At 42.3% G+C, this 20761-nt stretch overlaps 1 protein-coding gene across 1 annotated transcript in view; it reads right to left on the reverse strand.

The window, feature by feature from the left end:
- Window positions 1-20471, reverse strand: part of PPP1R16B (protein phosphatase 1 regulatory subunit 16B) — a 76238-nt gene extending 55767 nt beyond the window's left edge. The window contains exon 1 of the mRNA XM_079945860.1: window positions 19688-20471. Coding sequence (XP_079801986.1) covers window positions 19688-19937 — 250 coding nt within the window. The 5' untranslated portion in view covers window positions 19938-20471. The remainder of the gene's footprint in view (window positions 1-19687) is intronic.
- Window positions 20472-20761: the final 290 nt, after the last annotated feature.

Below are 20761 nucleotides of genomic sequence, written 5' to 3' on the forward strand. Positions count from 1 at the left end.
CTTTTGTGACATAATATACAGGTTTTCGTCTTGTTTTGTTTTGTTTTAATGACAAGGGAACAGATCATGTTAACTCCTAAGGGTTAGAGAAAGCAATGTATAGAAGCCAATTAAGGTCCCTCCAAAGAGCTTTGTAATTATAGATGGGTTTTAAACACTTAAATGGCTCAAGCCAAGCAAAACGAATTAAGAGATGACACACGGAAACCAGGAAATCCTGGGCACCTTGAGTCCTATGGTTTCAGTCAATGGTCTGACAAGTTCTTCAGGGGGCAGGTCCTTTCGTTTTAGGGACTCTGAAAGGGCTCCCTCATGCAGGCTGTTTTTAAGTGTTCCATTATGTGGGGTGGTCAAAGCCTTTCACTTTCCACTGGCTTACAATGAAAATTGATGTAAAACAATTTTTTTTAACTCTTTTACACTAAAGTGTAAATGACTACAACCAGAATATTCTCATGTAAATCACTGATAAGAGGCTGGCACTGAGTAAACAGAGATAGAGAAAATGAAAGTAATTACCACAGTAAGGGTGAGCAGAAGAAAGATTAGAAAGAAAAAGGAAGAGATAGTAACCTTGCTTCTGGTTCACTGTGAATGAAGCTAGTGGCAGATGATAGTAACAGCAACACTGGCTACGTTCACTGTCCAGCCTTTAATCTTCACAGCCCCATCACCACAGTCATTATTCTCTCCACTTTACAGATGTGGAATTCGAGCACAAAGAGATTAAGTAACTCACCCAAGGTCACAAAATAGAGATTAAAACTTAGTTTTGTCTGATTCCTTGTTCTTAAGCTCCAAAGTCTGCCTACCTCTCTGCAAAACTTCCCAACTTTTCCACCAAGGTCCCCCATTTGATTCAGTTCCCCTATGCCATCCACATTTTGAAAGATTTTATCTATTGAGCACACTGTATTTGTGAACTAATAATTTGTTCAATAATAATAATTATTGAACTAATAATTAGTTCAAACTAATAATTTGAACTAATAATTGGAACAAATTACTTTTCTGTTCCTGTTTCTGTTTCAACATTGATCCAAACTTTAATCCCAATTACTGGGGATTCAACATAATATTATGAAATCACAAAAATCAGTCATGGCTATGTGGCTAATAAGCAATACAATTACATAAGCATAAGCACTGTTCCCCAGCACTGAATTCTGACTGCCACATGGTTTTAGAGTCAATGTCAATCACATACTTGGCATACTCAACCCAGGACCCAGGGTTCCCAGATAGAGGACTCTGGTAACAGTGTTTGGTCCACCCAATACATCCCAGACGTTTCCAGGGAAATCAACAGCCAATCACAGTGTTTGATCCATGTCCAGGGTAATCACATTGTGTTGCTAGAATTCCAGTCTAGGGCAAAGCAAAGTCTAGAATGTGTATAGATTGTAACAATAACGGCCCCCAATGGATCATGCCTTATTAGTACCCACACGCTGTATAGACTCCTCCTACAGTGACTCTGCGCTTGGCCACGTGACTTACTTTGGCCAGTGAGACATCAGGAAACACGATGCAGGCAAAGGCTTGATAAATGCTTGTGTATCAGAGCTTGTCTTCTTGAGACCCTGACCCCACCATGCTAGATGAAGTCCAGGATGAAGCACCACATGGAGAGAGCAGCCCAGCCATCCCAGCTAAGCCCAAACACTGGTTTACCTGGCAGCTAACTGCAGCCTCATGAGTGAACCCAGCCAAGACTGGTGGAAGAACTGCCCAGTCCATCCAAAGAATCATGGAAAAATAATAAGCTGTTTGAAGCCACTAGGTGGTTTGTTTCAGGGTTTGTTATACAATAATAGGCAACCGGGGCTTCCCTGGTGGCGCAGTGGTTGAGAGTCCGCCTGCCGATGCAGGGGACACTGGTTCGTGCCCTGGTCTGGGAAGATCCCACATGCCGTGGAGCAGCTGGGCCCGTGAGCCATGGCCGCTGAGCCTGCGTGTCCAGAGCCTGTGCTTCGCAACGGGAGAGGCCACAACAAAGAGAGGCCCACGTACCGCAAAAAAAAAAAAATAATAATAATAATAGGCAACCAACCAGTACAGCATAATTCTTGATGATGACTCACCCAGAGGACTGCCATTACTATCTTCATGGTGCCCAGGGACCCGAAAGAGTCATTAAGCCAAAAAGCCTGTATCCTAGGGTTTCTCTTGAGGGACTGGGAACCCTCACTCCTCCATCAAGATTTAGGTTTCATTTGGCTTTTCCCGTGTAAATGACAAAAGTCCCATTTCCCTCTCCTGGACTTAGTGGGTTCCATATCTATCCTTTCTTAGTCTTCCCCTCTGCTCTGGACACAAATTCCTCCATCAAATATGGTAGACGGGGTGGGCAGTGAGACCAGCTCTATTTGTTGGCACAATCATGGGATGAAGGCACCGGACAATGCAATACTCTGAGCAGATTCTGGAACATTCTTCTATTTTTCAAACCCCCACCTGCTTCCCCATGGTTGATGACTTTGGCTTTGGTGATTGTTGAGAGGAGGGCTTAGGGTTTGTGCATTTAAAGAGTCTCTGAGTTTCTTTGACAGAAATACTGACCATTTTCTCACTCCATTAGAAGAGAAACAGTGGTTCCTAGAAGCCAAGCAAGAATAAATCATGCTAAAAATACCTCATTTATCTCCTCCACAGGGTCACTAGACTGACAAATGCCAACGTTAGGAAGTGTCTAGACTTCAGTGAGCATTTGACAAGCCTCTTATATATCTCCCTATCAACACCCAGCGAAATGCTGGTGTCATGGTGTGTCAGGTTTAAGAAGGTTCCAGGAGGGCTTCCCTGGTGGCGCAGTGGTTGAGAGTCCGCCTGTCGATGCAGGGGACACGGGTTCGTGCCCCGGTCCGGGAAGATCCCACATGCCGCGGAGCGGCTGCGCCCGTGAGCCATGGCCGCTGAGCCTGCGCGTCCGGAGCCATTGCTCCGCAATGGGAGAGGCCACAACAGTGAGAGGCCCGCGTACCGCAAAAAAAAAAAAAAAAAAAAAAAGAAGGTTCCAGGAGAGCACCCAATTGGTTGAATCCCCCTGAATGGCATCACCATGGTTTATCAGTCTATTACAAGTGGTTTCTTCTCCCAAGAGTTATCTCACACTATCCAAGCATATAAGGCTAGTGAATAAAACCACAATGCCAGTTTCACGTGAGAAAGAGAATCGTCTTGCACGTCAGAAATTCATTTAAGCATGGTCGACTCATTCTGCATCTGTAGGCAGACCTGGCTGGCACGCCAACTTATAATCAGAGGGTTGCAAGGAGATACATAATCATCACATTTAACGGCATTACGTCAACGTGGGTTGAAGTCTCCTTTTCCATAATCAGATTGTCCTTAGCAATGGGATGGTAATCTTCAAAGTTGCTGGTCATATTGTCCTCTCCCTTGGACAGTATTTAGATCTCACTGCTCATAAATGATCCCCTAGCCTCCTTTTTCTAGGCATCTGTTTTGTTTTTATTAAGTCCTAATGTTTATAATTGGATTCAATAGACATAGAATTACACTTGAATAAATATAATCAAACTAACAACGGAGGGAAAAAGGAAAAAAGTACAAAACTGTACACATTGTTGAAAGTGTGTATATATGTTGATTTAAAAGATTCACTGTAATACTTAGAATTCGAGAAAGAATAGATAAATGTATATGTATAACTGAGTCACTTTGCTGTACACCTGAAACTAACACATTACTAATCAATGATACCCCAGTATAAAATTAAAATGAAAAAAAAAGATTCACTGTTATACTTAGAACTTTTTGCAATTATAATAAAACAAAAAGTTATGAGCAGAATACTGATTCTCCATATTAAATGCCTATATACACTCTTTGAAAAAATAAACACTATTATATCTGTATTTAAAGGTTTTAATGTAAAAAATGAGCTTGCTTCTTGCTTATTAACATAGCTACCTAAGTTGAATTGACAACAACAGTACCTGCAGGGCATAACTTTTACCTATGATGCTTCCTTGTTTTGTTTTAATGGCATTCAGTAGAGAAATCAGTTTAACAGAGGTATGTTGAAGGGAATGGAATAAGAGCTTTCAAACTGGCTTCAGCAAACTCAGAAGCATATCAAGATCATAACTTCTTTCATAACTGTTGTCAAACTAAGGGAATATATTGTAACGATCTGTAGAAACTTCAGTTTTTGCTCTTCAATTTTTTTCTACCATTGAAAAACACATTGCATTCTCTCTTTGCAGAGAAGTATTGATATTATTAAAAATCAGACAAATAAGCAAATCTGTCTATCAAAGTGTACAAATTACATTTTTTAAAAGGTGAGAGAGGGACTTCCCTGGTGGTCCAGTGGTTAAGAATCCGCCTTCCAATTCAGAGGACACGGGTTCGATCCCTAGTCTGGGAACTAAGATCCCACGTGCTGCAGGGCAACAAAGCCCACACACCGCAACTACTGAGCCCATGCACCACAACTAGAGAGCCGCGTGCTGCAACTACAGAGCCCACGTGCTCTGGAGCCCCCGTGCCACAACTAGAGAGGAGCCTGTGCATCGCAATGAAGAGTCCATGTGCTGCAACGAAAAGATCCCGCATGCCGCAACTAAGACCCAACGCAGCCAAAAAGAAGAAGAAAGGAAGGAAGGAGGGAGGGAGGGGAAGGAGAGAGGAAGGGAAGGAGAGAAACAGGGAGGAAGAAGGGGAGGAAGGAACGAAGGGAGGGATGGAGGGAGGGAGGGAGGGAGAAATTCTGCAATTAAAAAAAAAACTCTATAATCCTAATTCCCTGACATAAAAGAAAATTTAAAATAAATAAATAAAAGGTGAGAGAAAACTGGTTTCTTTTTTTTTCTTCCTCCCATTTCCCCCATCTCACAGTCCCTAGTAATCACTCTTCTAGTCTTTGTTTCTATGAGTTTTGTTGTTTTAGATTTCACATATAAGTGATATCATACTGTATTTATCTTTCTCTGCCTGACTTATTTCACTTAGAATAATCTAGGCATCTGTTCTTGACAAAGCTCTTTTTATAACATTATCTACTGTGAAGCATGTGAATACTGTGTTTTCTCCAAAATGACTTTGCTAGACTCAGCTCCAGCTTGGCCTGGCCTGGTCTCTTATTCACTACTGAACCACCAGTGCTGGTCTGAAGATGTCCAGACTGTGTTCCACGAATGTCTGTACAAGAGTCTCTACTCTGATTCATGACATGTTTTGTTATAATTTAATCCTCAGAGAGAACTCTTCTTTCAAGTTCCTGTAGAAAAGGAAGGTGTTCCCACATACCAACTACAAATAACAGTACAGTTAAGTTCATCAGTTGAACAAATATCCCCAGTGGGTAATGACTGCCTGTGATATCTTAATATGAAGGCGGTCTCTGGGGTTGTGCTCCCAAGCTCTTGTCTTTGGCCATGTTCAACATTTTTGTCAAGGATTTGAATAATGGGCAAGGCCTGTGGTGTCCCATACAGTAGCCTCCAGCCTAACCACAGTTGACTACTTAAATTATTTTAAATTAAATAAAATCGAAATATTGGTTCCTTAGTTACCCTAGTCACATTTTAACTGCTCAATAGCCCCATGCGACTAGCAGCTACCATACTGGACAATGCATTTCCATAATCAGAAAAAGTTCTACTGGACAATTCTGAACTAAAAGGCAAATGTTCATTGCATTTATGAACAACATGGAGTAGAAACTGTTGATGAATATTTCATTTGAAGTAGACATATTTAACTATGGTCTGGCCAGCATCCATTTTCCCTCCTTCTGGTAATAGCATCCCAATTGTCCTTGGGGTAGGTACAACATACCTGCAAGCACCAGTCCATGTATTTTGGGAGGAGCTGACTCCAAGGGTGGACATATGACTCAGATCAGACCAATCATAGCTTTGTACTCATGCTCTAGCCACTGTGATTGGCTGAGAGGTCAGTATATAGCCAATCTCAGCCAATGAGATTCAGTTCTGGGATTGCTGAACCTACGACATGATTGAGAGGAGAAGCAATTCCCATTGGTGTTGCAAAAAAGATAGGATATATACTTCAAACTGCTGACAGTCATCTACTCAGAGACATTTTTTGGTAGTCCCCTGTATACGCATGTGTTAGTTTGAGTTGGATTTCCTGTCACCAGTCTTAATTTATCATTCAAGACATCCAAATTATTTGAGCAGGTGGATAATGGGCTCAAAACTCAACAAGATTGCGGCTTCCCTGGCAGTCCAGTGGTTAGGACCCTGCGCTTTCACTGCTGAGGGCCCAGGTTCAATTCCTGGTCTGGGAACTAACATCCCACAAGCCGCACAACACAGCCAAAAAAACAAAACAAAACTCAACAAGATAAATTTAGAGCCTCGACTTCAATGTTGAAAATCACCTGTGTGTCCAGGAAGGCTGCTGGGGTGCTGCCGATGTTCTGCCTCTTGATCTGAGTGCTGGTTGCATGCGGATCCTCAGCATATGAAAGTGCCACCAGTTTTTCCCCTTTCTGTATGAATAATACACTTCAACAAATAGTTTTTTTTAAAAAAAAGATCAACTGCATTAGGACCAGATGAGGAAGATGTAACTCCACTAATGGAACACTGACCCGAGAGCTTTAGTTTCTTATAAACTCAATATGAGTCAACAGTGGCTGCCCAAAAAGCCAATGGAAACTTAGTCATACTAATAGACACACTCAACCTGAACGAGGAAACTGACAGCGCCATTCACCCTAGGGTGGGTCAGATCAGACTTTGGGGAAAGGTATAGACAAACTAGAGCATGTTCACAAATCTCAAAGTCACATCCCATAATAGTCAGGGGGAGAAGAGATGGGAGGACATGATACAGGCAGGACAGGCTGAATGAAACCCTGGAATGAACAGGGTTTGAAAAAACAGACAACCCTACGATCTGCAAATAATGTTATTTTCTACACAGAAAACCCCCAAGGAACCTACTGAAAAGCTGAGACTAAGGCGCTCAGTGGCCTGATACAAAGTTAATATACAAACCCTTAAAGCCCTCCTTTCAAGATATAAACAGAACTTACATGAAAAAAAAAACAACAACAAACAAACCCTAGAGCTTTCCTAAAGGACATAAAAGAATACTTTCCCAATAGAGACATGTACTACTCACCTACTTAGAAAAACTCACTATGACAAAGATCAGTTTAGCCCAAATTAACTTTTTAAATTGTGATAAAATATACATAACATAAAATGTACCATTTTAACAATTTTTAGCGTCCAGTTCAGTGGTATTATGTACACTCACATTGTTGTGCAACTGTCGCCACCATCATCCACCTTCAGAACTTTTTTCATCTTCCTGAACTGAAACTCTGTACCCGTTAGACAATAATCTCTCTTTCTCCCTTCCCATCAGTCCCTGGTTAAATTTCTTTTCAATTTTTGTTATCGTGGTAAAACACACATAACATAAAATTTACCATCTCAACTATTTTAAAGTGCACAGTTCATTGGTATTAAATATATTCACCACCATCACCACCATCCACCTCCAGAACTCCTTTCATTTTGAAAAGCTGAAACCCTGTGTCCATTTATAATACTGATCAATTTTGGAGGAATCTATTTTTGAGCTTTGCAGGGAAAACTAACCCAAAAGGTCTTAAATATTATGTGAACAGCCAAAAATAACCAGGAACATTTTGAAAAGGAAGAGCCATATGAAGAAGGACTTTTCTATCATACATTAAGCCACAATATAGAACTACAAGGATCAAAACAGTGCAAAACTGGCACAGAAACAGATTGTTAGAACAGAATAAACAGCTTGGAAAGTTACCCTTCTTCACAGATAAGGGTCTAGAGTATGAGGGTGGCATCACAAACTCACGGGGAAGGGAAAGATGCTGAACAATTGATAATTCTTTGGAAACAATATAGAGATAGACAGTTTTTTTCAGTTATTACTTTATACTCAAATGAATTCCAGAAGGATTACATATTTAATTTATTTAAATAAGGCCCCAAAAATCTAGAACATAAAGGTTAATATACATCACTGGATGAGGAAACACTTTAGAGCAAGAGTTAGCAAACTTTTTCTGTAAAGGGCCAGAGAGTAAATCTTTTCATCTTTGCAGGCCTTATGGTCTCTGTGGCACCTACTCAGCTCTGCCATTATGCTGTGAAAGCAGAGACAGTATGTCAACAAATGGCTGTGGCTGTGTGTCAATAAGACTTTATTTACAAAAACAGATGGTGGGAAGATTTGGCTTTCCAGCCATAGATTTCTGACCCCTGTTTTAGAGGGATAAAAGCAAAGAACAAAATAATTGGGAAAAAAAGCAAATATCATTAGGTTGGCTACATAAAAATTAAGGACTCCAAGGCATAAAATATATATATACGATAAACAAAATGTTAAAGCAAACACACACACACACACACACACACACACACACACAATGCAGGAAATACTTGCACCATACATGACAACAGAGTTAACATCTCCCCCTCTGTTTTCATTCTTCCCCTTTCCTTCTCCCCCTCACACACAAACATATACAATCATTGAAATCAATAAGAAAAAGAAACACACTAGTAGAAAAAAATGGACAAAACTCTAAACAGAGGAAGAAATGACCAGTAAGCTTATAAATAGGTATTCAACCTCAAACATCTCAATTATATGCATATTAGGACCACAGAGCTATTTTTCATATATCAAATATATCAGCAAAGTGTGTTTTTAGCGCCGCTGACCAGTGTTGATGGGGAAGGCAGAGGTCAGGCAGGCCTGATACCCACTGCTGATAGGGGTGTACACCGATGTAACCTTTCTGGTGACCAAATAAGCAGTTTATATTGAAGCTCTGCATATGTTATATCCTTGGATCTACTGAACCTCTGAGAATCTACTCTAAGTAAATCATCAAAGCTGTGGACAAGTACTTTTATACAATGATAATCACGATGGCATAATTTATAGTAGCAAAAATTAGAAACAACCTCAAAATCCAATAATATGGAAAGTGGTTCCATAAGTCATGGTACACTCAGACAGCTGTATGAGGTTGTCATTTAAAATCTCTTTTCCAAAGACTATATAAAGACAATAAAATAGTCAACCTCTAAGCAACATTTGACTCAGCAGACAGACCTTTCTTCTAAAAACACCTCCTTCCCTAGGCTTCTGAGACGCCACACCATCCTCGTTTCCTTTCTTCCTCCCTGGCAGATGGTGTTTGGTCCCCTTTGTTCTCTTCTTCTTGGCTTAACGTGTAGCTAGCAAGGTGTTCCAGGGCTTTCTCTTGGGTGTCCTTCTTCGCTCTGTCTTACTTCCTACATGATCTCAGACAGCCCCTTCACTTTAAAAAGGTTGCATTTGTAAGCTGATGACTCTCAAATTTTTAAATCTGTCCCTGAGACCACCCCTTGGATGTTAAAAAGGCATGTCAACTTGGATGGCCCTGCAGAACTCTCGATTCTCTTCAAATTCCCACCTCCCTCCCACCCCAGTCTTTCCAGTCTCAAAGTACGGCACCATCATCCACTTAGGTGCTCAAGTCAAAAACCAAGGGTCATCTCTACGTCCTTCCCTTTGTCACCTGACACACAAACCCTGGTGGCTCTACCTCTTCGTTTCTCCACCTCCATGGCCCACACTCAGGCTCTCACCTAAGCCTCTGAGATAGCCTGTGATAAGGCCTCCCTGTTCCCACTCATGCTCCCATAGGAAGAGACTCCTACTGTCTCTTCTCCACTCAGCAGCCAGCAAAGGCTTTTCACAATCTATGTCTCACCACATGCTTCCCCATCTCAAAACCCACCAGTGGCTTTTCAACTCAACCCAATAAAATGTACACGTCCTACCACAGTCTTCAGGGGTCAATGTCCCCCAGGCTACCTCTCTTCCTCCATCTTCTTTCCGTCCTCAAGTTCATTCCCATCCCATGCCTTCATCCCTTTCCTCCAGACCCACGTGGCTGCCTCTTTCTCCACATTCAAAGGTCAGCCCAAGTCACCTCCTCAGAGGCACTCTCCCTGGTGTCATAGCTTACACACGGCCTCCCACCCCAGCCCTTATTTATACCACTACTTTGCTTAGGTTCTTCAAAGCACAGAGTAGATGACTAATTTTGTTGAATTGACACATGTTAGGGTGAAAGTTATTTTGTAAATACACACACAGTCACTCTGCGTTTGAATGCGGATACCAAGAGTGAAGACAACTGGGTTGAGTACACCCCGTGTGTGCCCCCCAGAACATGGACAAACAATGGCTATCAGTCTTTTTCTCTAAAAAGGACAAAGAGATCCTCTCACTGATAATGTTTATTGCCAATGATAGAATTTGAGCTTTCAGGCAAAAACTTGTTTCACTACCATGACCTTATAGTTTCCCAGTACTTGGAAGAATTTTCTGGTGAGATTAGTGTTGAAAATATAAATTTTTATTGAAGTATAATTTATTTACTATATTGTATTAGTTTCTGGTGTACAGCACAGTGATTTAGTTTTGTTTTCTTTTTTGCAGATTATATTCCATATAGGTTAGAAAGTATAAATTTTTTATATTGTACAATTAAACGTGTCAACATTTAGAAGATCTGTATAACTCAGTCAACCAATACTTTATTTTTTCCTCCAGGTTTACTGCGATATAATTGGCATATAACATTGTGAAAGTTTAAGGGGTATAACGTGTTGATTTGATATGTATATATTGCAAAATAATTACCACAGTAAGGTTAGTTAACACCTCCATTATCTCCGGTAATTACCCTTTTCGCATATGTGTGGTGAGAACATTTAAGATCTACACTCCTAGCAATTCCAAATATATAATATATTATTGTTAACTATAGTCAACCTGCTGTATGTTAGATCTCCAGAACTTATTCGTCTTATAACTGGAAGTTTATACCCTTTTACCCCCACCCTTACCAGCCTCTAGCAATAACCATTCTACTCTGTTTCTATGAGTTTGGCTATTTTACTTCCACATGTAAAGTGGTATCATACAATATTTGTCTTTCTCTGACATTTTGCTTAGCATAATGCCCTCAAGTTTCATCCATGTTGTCCTAAATGGCAGTATTTCCTTCTCTTTTATGGTCAAATAATATTCCATTCTGTGTGTGTGTGTGTGTGTGTGTGTGTGTGTGTGTGTGTGTGTGTATACCACATTTTTTTATCCATTCATTCATTGATGGACATTTAGGTTGTAGTGAATAATGCTACAATGAATACTGCAATGCAGATAATCTCTACAAGGTAGTGATTTCATTTCCTTTGGATATATACTCAAAAGTGGGATTGCTGGATCATATGGTAGTTCTATTTTTAATTCTTAAAGGAATCTCCATACTATTTTCCACAGTGGCTTCACCAATTTACATTCCCACCAACAGTGCACAGAGTTCCCTTTTCTCCACACCCCCACCACCACTTATTATCTCATCTTTTTGATTAATAGACAATCTAAAAGGTATGAGGTGATATCCCATTGTGGTTTTGACTGGCATTTCCTTGATGATTAGTATGTTGAGCATCTTTTCATGTTCCTGTTGGCTATTTGTACATCTTCTTTGCAAAACTGTCGATTCAGGTCCTCTGCCCATTTTTTAATTGGATTATTTAGCTTTTTTGCTATTGAGTTGTATAAGTTCTTTATATGCTTTGGATATCAACTCCTTATCTGATATATGGTATGCAAATATTACCTCCCATCCTGTAGGTTGCCTCTTCATTTTATTAGTTGTTTCTTTTGCTGTACAGAAGCCTTTTAGTTTGATGTAGTCCTACTTGTTTACTTTTGCTTTGGTTGCTTTTGTTTGCTTTTGGTGTCATATCCAAAAAAGTGAACCAATACTTTCTACAGACCAATACGTTAGTTGAAAAAGTATGCATGTATAAAAGAGCCATTCAGAATGTAAGACAAACCAATGGATTTTAATGTAATAGCATAAGAAACGCTAAAAATTGATCTAGTTGCAGATTCCACACTGCAATTAACCTTCAAGAAACTAATACCTGTTGCATTTGATTGAGATTTCAAAGAATATCCACATTTATCTGAAAAAGCAATTAAAATATTTCCTCCCTTTTCCAACTATATATCTGTGTGAGGTAAGATTTTCTTCATTTACTTCAACCAAAATAACATATCACAACAGATTGAACTCAGAAGTGGATGAGAGAATCCAGCTGTCTTCTATTAAGCCAGACCTTTAAAAGATTTGCAAAAGCATAAAACAAGGCTACTCTCCTCACTATTTTTTTTCGTTTTGAAAATATCATTTCTTGATTATTTGTGAAAAAGTCTAACTTACTTTCCTATATGAATATTTAGTAGAATTTTTAAAATATTTTGATTAAAATTATATATTCAAAGTCTGAGTCAGTTTTAAGAAAACTTTGCCTTAAAATAAATGGATAATCCAGAAAAAAAAAGAAAATATCATTTCTCATAAAAAGATTTATGTTAACATGTGTGGTGGTTTTCAAACATGTCCACAAATTCTCCTCCCTTCAAGAAGTAGAGCCTAATTCCCTTCCCCTTGAGTGTAGGTTGGACTCAGTGAATCATTTCTAATGAATAGAATATGGCAGAAGCAATGGTATGTGACTTAGAAGGCTAGGTTGTAAAAGGCACTGTGGTTCCCTCCTTGCTCTATCTCTTGGGTCACTGGCTCTGCAGGAAGCCAGCTGCCATGTTGAGAGGACGCTCAAGCAGCCCTAGGGAGAGGCTCATATGGCAAGAAACTGAGGCCTCCTGCCAAGAGCCATGTGGGTGAGGCATCTTGGAAGTGGATTCTCCAACCCCGGTTAAACCTTGAGGTGATTGCAAACTTATAAGAGACCCTGAGTTAGAATCACCCAAGCTAAGCTGCTCCGGGGTTCTTGACTCACAGAAATTGTGTAAGACAGTAGACATTTATTGTTTTAAGTTTCTAAATTCTGAGCTCATCTGCTATGTGACAATAGGTAACTAGTACAACAGTTAATGAATTTATTTTTAAGTTTTAGTCAGCGAATACACATTTATTTTTATTCCTCAGTTTTAATTTCCAATATGGTAAATATTGAAGTAGAACCCAGTTAAACAAAAGTTCTTAGGGGTTCTCAGTTTTTAATAATATAAAGGGGCTTTGAGACCATAAAGTATGAAGACTATTGTCCTAAACTCTGCAAATTACTCCTTTATTAAGCTTTTCTCAAATTATCCCACAGGAGAGCAACTTCTGTTTCCGATCAGGACTCTGACTGATAGAACAACACCAAAATATTATCAGTGGTTGTTGCTCTTCAGTAGGAGAACATGATTTTATCTTCTTCTTAATGTTTTCTTTTCTGTACTTTAAATTTTTTCTGCAAATAAGGATGCATTGTTTTATAATTAGGAGAAAAGAAACTTCCCTTTTCAAAATCATCAAAAGTGAAAGTTAGAGCTGTGTTTTCTTTAGATGAGTCAATGGTTGAAGCTTGGCTTGCAGAGCCCAGGTGTCCGCCAACGCACCTGGGAGTTGGGGAGAAGTCTGTGGGGGTGGGGTGGGGGAGGGGAGGTGGCTGAGGAGCCAGCACCCCCCGCCTACCTCAGCCAGAATAGTTCCTTCATGTGCTTTACATATTGGGTTTCTGCATAATATTTCATTTAAAGAAAAGTTTCCACTTTAAAAAAAAAAGTTTGAAAGACTTCACCATGAGAATAACAGCTGAAGAGTTAAAATCAGGCTATAGAAGAATCACTCAAACTTTCTCCTCAACGTGAACAGAGTTTCCATAAAGGAAACACTACACATTCTGAGGGAAGAACAGAAGCCCCGACAACTTAATAAGTGTTTGGTGGTTTCAAGAGAGAGGCTGGCTCATGTGGCCGTGGAAAGAAATTATAGGGATGAAGAGCTTATCCAGGGACCCCCCCCCCAATACTAAGGGCCCAAGAAGCCAGCAGAAACACCAGGGTCCTTAAGGCCCACAGAGACACAGATCAGAACCACAAGTGAATGGTTCTCTTATTTTCTTTAAAAAAAAAAAAAGCAAGAGGTACCAGGACCACCTGGTGGTTAAAAGCATGGGCTTCAGGGACAACAGATCTGGGTTCAAGTCCCAGGTCTGACACTTAAAACCTATGAGATCTTGGCAAGTGATATAGCCTCTCACAGCTTCAATGTAAGGGCACAATGTACAATTTCGCCTGTAAAATGAAGTCTGAGAATGTAAAGTTGTGAATCCATTTTGCAAAACAGTTTAGCAGTTTCTTAAAAGTTAAACATAAATTTACCACATGACCCAACAATTCCATTCCTAGGTAACTACCCAAGAGAAATGAAAACATATGTCCCCAAAAGGACTTGCATACAAATGTTCTTAGCAGCATTACTCATCATAACCCCAAATGGAAACCATCCAAATGTTCATCAACTGGTGAATGGGTACCCAAAATGTGGCACGTCAATACTGCAGAATACTATAAGGCAATAAAAAGGAATAAAGTCCTGATGCATGCCACAGCCTAGATGTACCTTGAAAACATTATTCTAAATGAAAGAAGCCAATCACAAAAGATCACATAGTGTATAAGTCCATGTAAATGAGATGTCCAGAAAAGGCAAATACATAGAGGCAAAAATAGATTTGTGGTTGCCTGGGGCAGGGGCTGGAGTAGAAACTGGGAATGACTATAAATGGACTTAAAGTTCCTTTTTGGGGCGATGGAATATTCTAAAACTAGGCTGTGGTGATGGACTCCCAAGTTTGTAAATTTATTGAAAATCATTGAACTGTACACTTAAAATGGGCAAATTTGATGATATGTAAATTAAACCTCAATAGAGCTGTTTTTGTTTTTTGTGTGTTTTTTTTTGTGGTACGCGGGCCTCTCACTGTTGTGGCCTCTCCCGTTGCGGAGCACAGTCTCCGGACGCGCAGGCTCAGCGGCCATGGCTCACGGGCCCAGCCGCTCCACGGCATGTGGGATCTTCCCGGACCGGGGCACGAACCCGTGTCCCCCGCATCGGCAGGCGGACTCTCAACCACTGAGCCACCAGGGAAGCCCAATGGAGCTGTTTTTTAAAAATGGAGTTTGACTCTCTACCTCAGAGGGTTGCTGGAAGGATTAACAGATAATGCCTGTAAAGCAGGCAGCCTGGTACAAAGCAAGCACTTGGTAAATAATAATAATGATGACAATCAGAATATACACTAATAATAGATTATGTAAGTGTAGAATAATAGATAATGCAGGATAACAACAATTTATATCATATGTAATTCTCATTTAAATTTTAATTAAAGTATAGTTAATTTACAATGTTGTGTTAGTTTCTGGTATACAGCAAAGTGATTCAGTTATACATATATATGTTTTCATATTCTTTTCCATTATAGTTTATTACAAGATATTGAATATAGTTCCCTGTGCTATACAGTAGGACCTTGTTGTTTATCTATTTTATATACAGTAGTTTGTATCTGCTAATCCTAAACTCCTAATTTATCCCTCTGCCTCCCTTTTCCCCTTTGGCAACCATAAGTTTGTTTTCTATGTCTGTGAGTCTGTTTCTGTTCTGTAAATAAGTTCATCTGTGTCATATTTTAGATTCCACATATAAGTGATATCATACGTATAGCATATGTACTTCTTACCACACCACTCCCACATGTGTCAACCCAATTTAATCCTACAGGATTAAACTAAGGCAGGTGAACTATATCATCCTTGTTTTTACAGATGGGGGAAACCGAGGCACCAAGAAATTAATGAACTTTCCCAGGTTGCGCAGCTAGTATACGGCAGAGCTGGGATGGGGAGTCCTGGATAACTAGCTCCGGAGACTATGCTTCTCTCCACGACACTGCACTGCCTCTCAGTAAACGTCAGCTGTGTACTGAGTTATCGCTCTACCTAGTGATGGGGGAAAGGGTACAGAAAAGGATCAGAGACAGCTCCCCAAGAAGGCATCACAGGACCTAAACCTGAAGGGTGTAGCACTTAGTCAGGGCAAGAGTGTTCCAGACAGAGGGAACCACATGTGCAAAGGTGGGAAAGTAAGAGAACGTAGGGCTTGGGCAGGAAGCCAGAGGAGGTGGAGGTGGCTGGAACTGATACCCAGCAGTGGGAACACGGGGCTCAGGCAAGTCCAAGGCCACGGAGGGTCCCTGGTGCCCGGACATTAGCCTGAGGCGATGCGGAGCCAGAGAAGGAAAGTCAGTGAGTTCCCCAGCACTGCCTTACTCCAGGAATGACTCACATCACCCTGGCAGGTGGAGGAGGTTGACTCAGCCACTGCTGTGAGCTCAGGGGAGCGGGGGAGCTGCTACCCCACGTTCCCATCCCACTGTCAGCTAACTCTCCAGCACCAGCTCCCCAGCATGCAGAAGTCACCCTAGCCAGCTGGGAGCACCGGGCTTGGTCATGCTGCCAGGAAGCTGAGCATAGTCTGGTGAGAGCGCCTGCTGGCGGCTGGCAGCTTCCACACCCCCGCTCAAAGCCCAGATAACTGTGGACCCCAGGGGCACCTCTCACCGCACTCCAACTGCCTGCCACGGGGCGCAGTGCTCAGGCCCTCCACTCTCACTTGGCTGTCAGGGGACCAGCCTGGGGGATCTATCACTTTTCTTATTCAGATTTAATATACAGATAAACATTTGCATGTGTGCACAAAACATTCACTGTGGCAAAAGCAAAACTACTGAAAACACTTGCATGCCTAACAAAAAGGAAGTAGTTCAAAAATGCTGGTGAATCCATACTGCAGAATACTACGGAGCAATTAAAAAGAAGAATGCAGATCTATTATCCCATTGTACTAGGCATGAAAACACCTCCAAGACACACTGTTGGGTAAAAATAAATACCTACAGGATAATGTATCGAGTATATCATCACTTACATAAAAACCAAAACAAACAAAAATCACAAACTAGCTCTTTATTTTGCCAAGTCTACAAATACATGAGTAAGTAAGAAAAATGCCTAGAAGGAAACACATCAAACTAAGAGCAGCAGTAATCACAGAAGGGAGGGAGGGAGGGAGGGAGGAAGGGAGGAAGGAAGGGAGGGAGGGAGGGAGGGAGGAAGGAAGGAAGGGAGGGAGGGAGGGAGGGAGGAAGGAAGGGAGGGAGGGAGGGAGGGAGGAAAGAAGGAAGGAAGGAAGGGAGGGAGGAAGGGAGGGAGGAAGGAAGGGAGGAGGGATGGATGGGGCTTTTTACATTTCTATGTAGTTTGATTTTTACCAGAAGCGTGTATTTGGGTTCTTAAAAACATTAAAGTCTTGAAAAAAAAACAAAACAAAAACCAGAGGGAAAAGTGTGTTAAAATGATCACCATGCTGGTGCAGGGTTCAGGGTCACTTTTCAAACAGCTGTGACATCCAGAATCTTGTCTAATTCTTGCTACACCCCCTTGAGGGCAAGTGTTCAAAACCCCTTTTACAGATTAAGAAACTGGACCCGGAGAGGTGAAACAAGCTGTTCAAGGTCACATGTAGGGCCGAGGGGCCCCTGGACCTTGGACCCAAGCCCAGCACTCTTTCTAACCTGTACCCGTGGGAGCGCACCGCGGTGCGGGCCAGGGGGCGGGGCCTGGGGTGGGGAAGCGGAAGGCTGGGGGGCGGCACGGATGCTCCGAAGCAGCGTGTCGTCCAGCTCACAGAGCCTCTGAAAAGCCCCTTCAGCGAGGGGAAAGGGGCCTCAGTCAGGGGAGAAGGGGGTGGAAGATGAGTGTGAAAGGAGGGCTGATGCAGCGCCGCCCACGACAAAATCAGACGTCATGACGTGCCACCCACTGAGTGGGAAGGACCCGACGCGTCACCCGGCAAATGACACGTGGGAAGTAGCCTCGCAGGGCCACGTCCCTGGAGCCTGAGATTTCACGCCTCTCTCACAGGGGCTGCTCACCCGAGGCTCTGGCTGCGCTTTTTGCAGCCGAGTGGTTCCGGGAATGCCTCTCTACTCAGTTCCCAGAGCTCTCTGTAACCAGGGCAGAAAGGGAAGTGTGCTTCTCAGAGGGTTCTAGAACCTGAGGACCCTAATACTCTTGTAAACCCTAATACTCTTTGGCGTGGTAAATGCCTCCACCCCTCAGTTCTTTTATTGGCTGCTTTAGCACCAAGTGTCTGGGTGGGGGTGGGGGGGTGGAGACAGGAGGCCAGAGGGACCCAGGAAACATGGCTAGGTCCCTCCAAGGACAGGCAGAAGGGATTCATATACAGGGAGGGACCAGAGCCTGCTGAGGGGAACACGGGATGCATGGACACATCTCAGCTGGACAGTGAACAGGCGTGACCCCTCAGAGCATGCTCAGAGAAGAGGGCTTTGGCCAAATCACCGATCTTCTGTTCACTCTTATAATGGGGAGCAAACCCACGAGGCCATGAAGCCAGGGACAAAAGCCTGGATCCTGGGAGTTCTGATTCCAGCTCTCCTCCCTTGGTCAGGTTTCTGAACGTTGCTGGGTCTCAGTTTCCCCATCTGTAAAATGGGTATTATTTTTTTTTACTTTATTTTATTTTTTATTTTTTTTACATCTTTATTGGGGTATAATTGTTTTACAATGGTGTGTTAGTTTCTGCTTTATAACAAAGTGAATCAGTTATACATATACATATGTTCCCATATCTCTTCCCTCTTGCGTCTCCCTCCCTCCCACCCTCCCTATCCCACCTCTCCAGGCAGTCACAAAGCACCGAGCTGATCTCCCTGTGCTATGCGGCTGCTTCCCACTAGCTATCTACCTTACATTTGGTAGTGTATATATGTCCATGCCTCTCTCAGCTCACCCTTCCCCCTTAAAAGGGGTATTATTATACCTGCCTCTTTGGTATCATGATATCTGGATCATAAGACACATAATAACAATAACTAAATAAAATATAACAAGTACAGGGTATCCATAAAATCTGGAAACAGATTATATGAATGCATATATGTGTTCATATTTATTTATTCACCCGTTTTACAGAGTGAAAATGTCCTAGACAACATTGTGTACATTCGTCTCTGTTTCTAGACTTGCTGGACACTCTTTAAATAAATGTAATTTTATACAAGTATAATTTTATATAAATGTATATAAATATAATGAAATAAAATATAGTAACAATATAATAAACTAAAACATACTAATCACTTACACAGTAGGAGGGACCACGTCAAGGACTTGCAGGTATTCTCTATTTTGGTGTTCACAGCAAGCCCTGGAGGTGGATACTATTAATATCCCCATTTTACAGAGGCAGAAACTAAGGTACAGGGAGCTGAAGAGACTTGGCAGGGTCACCCAGGGGATAATTTGCAAAACCAGCTTGAGACCTGGGTCATCTAACCTCAGAGCCTATGCTGTTCTCCACCCGTCTAAACCATCTACCTCTAAAGTGAAGACCGAATACAGGGGACCAGCAGCCAGTTCTGCCGTACAGAGGAGGAGCTGAGGAAATGCAAAGTCCTCTGAGTACTGAGCTCCTGGAGGAGAGAAACCAAATCCAACTGGCTCACCACCATATCTGGAATAGTAATGCACAAGATGTAGGCTGACAGTCAATATTAGTGGGAGGGAAGGAAAATGAGTATTCATTAGCCAAAGGCTGGTATTCTTGTTTTCAAAAAGAAGTCTCAGATTTCAGAGCCCTTCCCAGACCCACCCTGCTCTCCCCTCCACTGGCACAGAACCCAGAATCCAGGAGGTCCAGGTAGCCATACACCAACCAGGACCAGGAGTGACCTACCTTCCTCGGCGTCGTTCCTAAGCGAGGCCTCCAGCAGGGCCACGCTGGCCTCGAAGGACACCTTCTTTCGCCGGCCGCCCGTGCTGCGCTTCCGTTCATGCTTGCGCTTGCGATGCTGCAGGTCCTGCTCATACTGCGCCCACTTCTTCAGCTGCTGGGCCCGGCGCTTCTGGGCGGCGCGCAGCCGCTCCAACGTGGGCACCTTCTCCAGCAGCTGCAGCTCGGTTAGCAGGTCCACGTGGGTGGCCATGGCCTCCGCGCCTCCCCGCGCCCTGGCTGGAGGCTAGCACAGCGCGCCGGGGGCCGGGGCAGCATGGGGGCTCCTGCGGGGCTGGGGCCGCATGCTGGAGCCTGTGGCGGGGAAGGGGAGAGACACACATGGACATGCTTGTCAGGCTCAAAACTCCGATCTGATTATGTCACCCGGCCCCATGTTCCAAACGCTTTTTCCCCCTATTTTATTATTTTTATTTTTATTTATTATTATTTTTTTTTTGTGGTATGCAGGCTTCTCATTGTTGTGGCCTCGCCCGTTGCGGAGCACAGGCTCCGGACGTGCAGGCCCAACGGCCATGGCTCACGGGCCCAGCCGCTCCGCGGCATGTGGGATCTTCCCGGACCGGGGCACGAACCCGTGTCCCCTGCATCGGCAGGCGGACTCTCAACCACTGCGCCACCAGGGAAGCCCCTTTTTTTTTAAAATTGAGATATAAATGACCTATGACATTGTGTAAGTTTCAAGTGTACAACATGTTGATTTGATATACTGCAATATGATTACCACTGTTAGCTAACACCTCCATCACGGTCACATAACAATCCTTGCTTTCGAGTGGTCATATTGTAATTTCATATCAGGTTGTTCTATTGTTATAACACATACGGGTTTATTTTTATAACATAGAAGGGGTTTATTGTTAGTTTTAAAGGAATGAGGATTATATTTTAAATGTCTCAGTATTAATTACAAAATAGGTTAATATTGACAGATATAATCTACATAAATGAAAGCTCATTGGGAACCTTAATCTTAAGAGTATAAAGGGGTCCTAAGACCCGCAAATAGCTGCTGAA

Source organism: Stenella coeruleoalba, assembly GCF_951394435.1.
Source record: "Stenella coeruleoalba genome assembly, chromosome: 15".
Classification (NCBI taxonomy): Eukaryota; Metazoa; Chordata; class Mammalia; order Artiodactyla; family Delphinidae; genus Stenella; species Stenella coeruleoalba.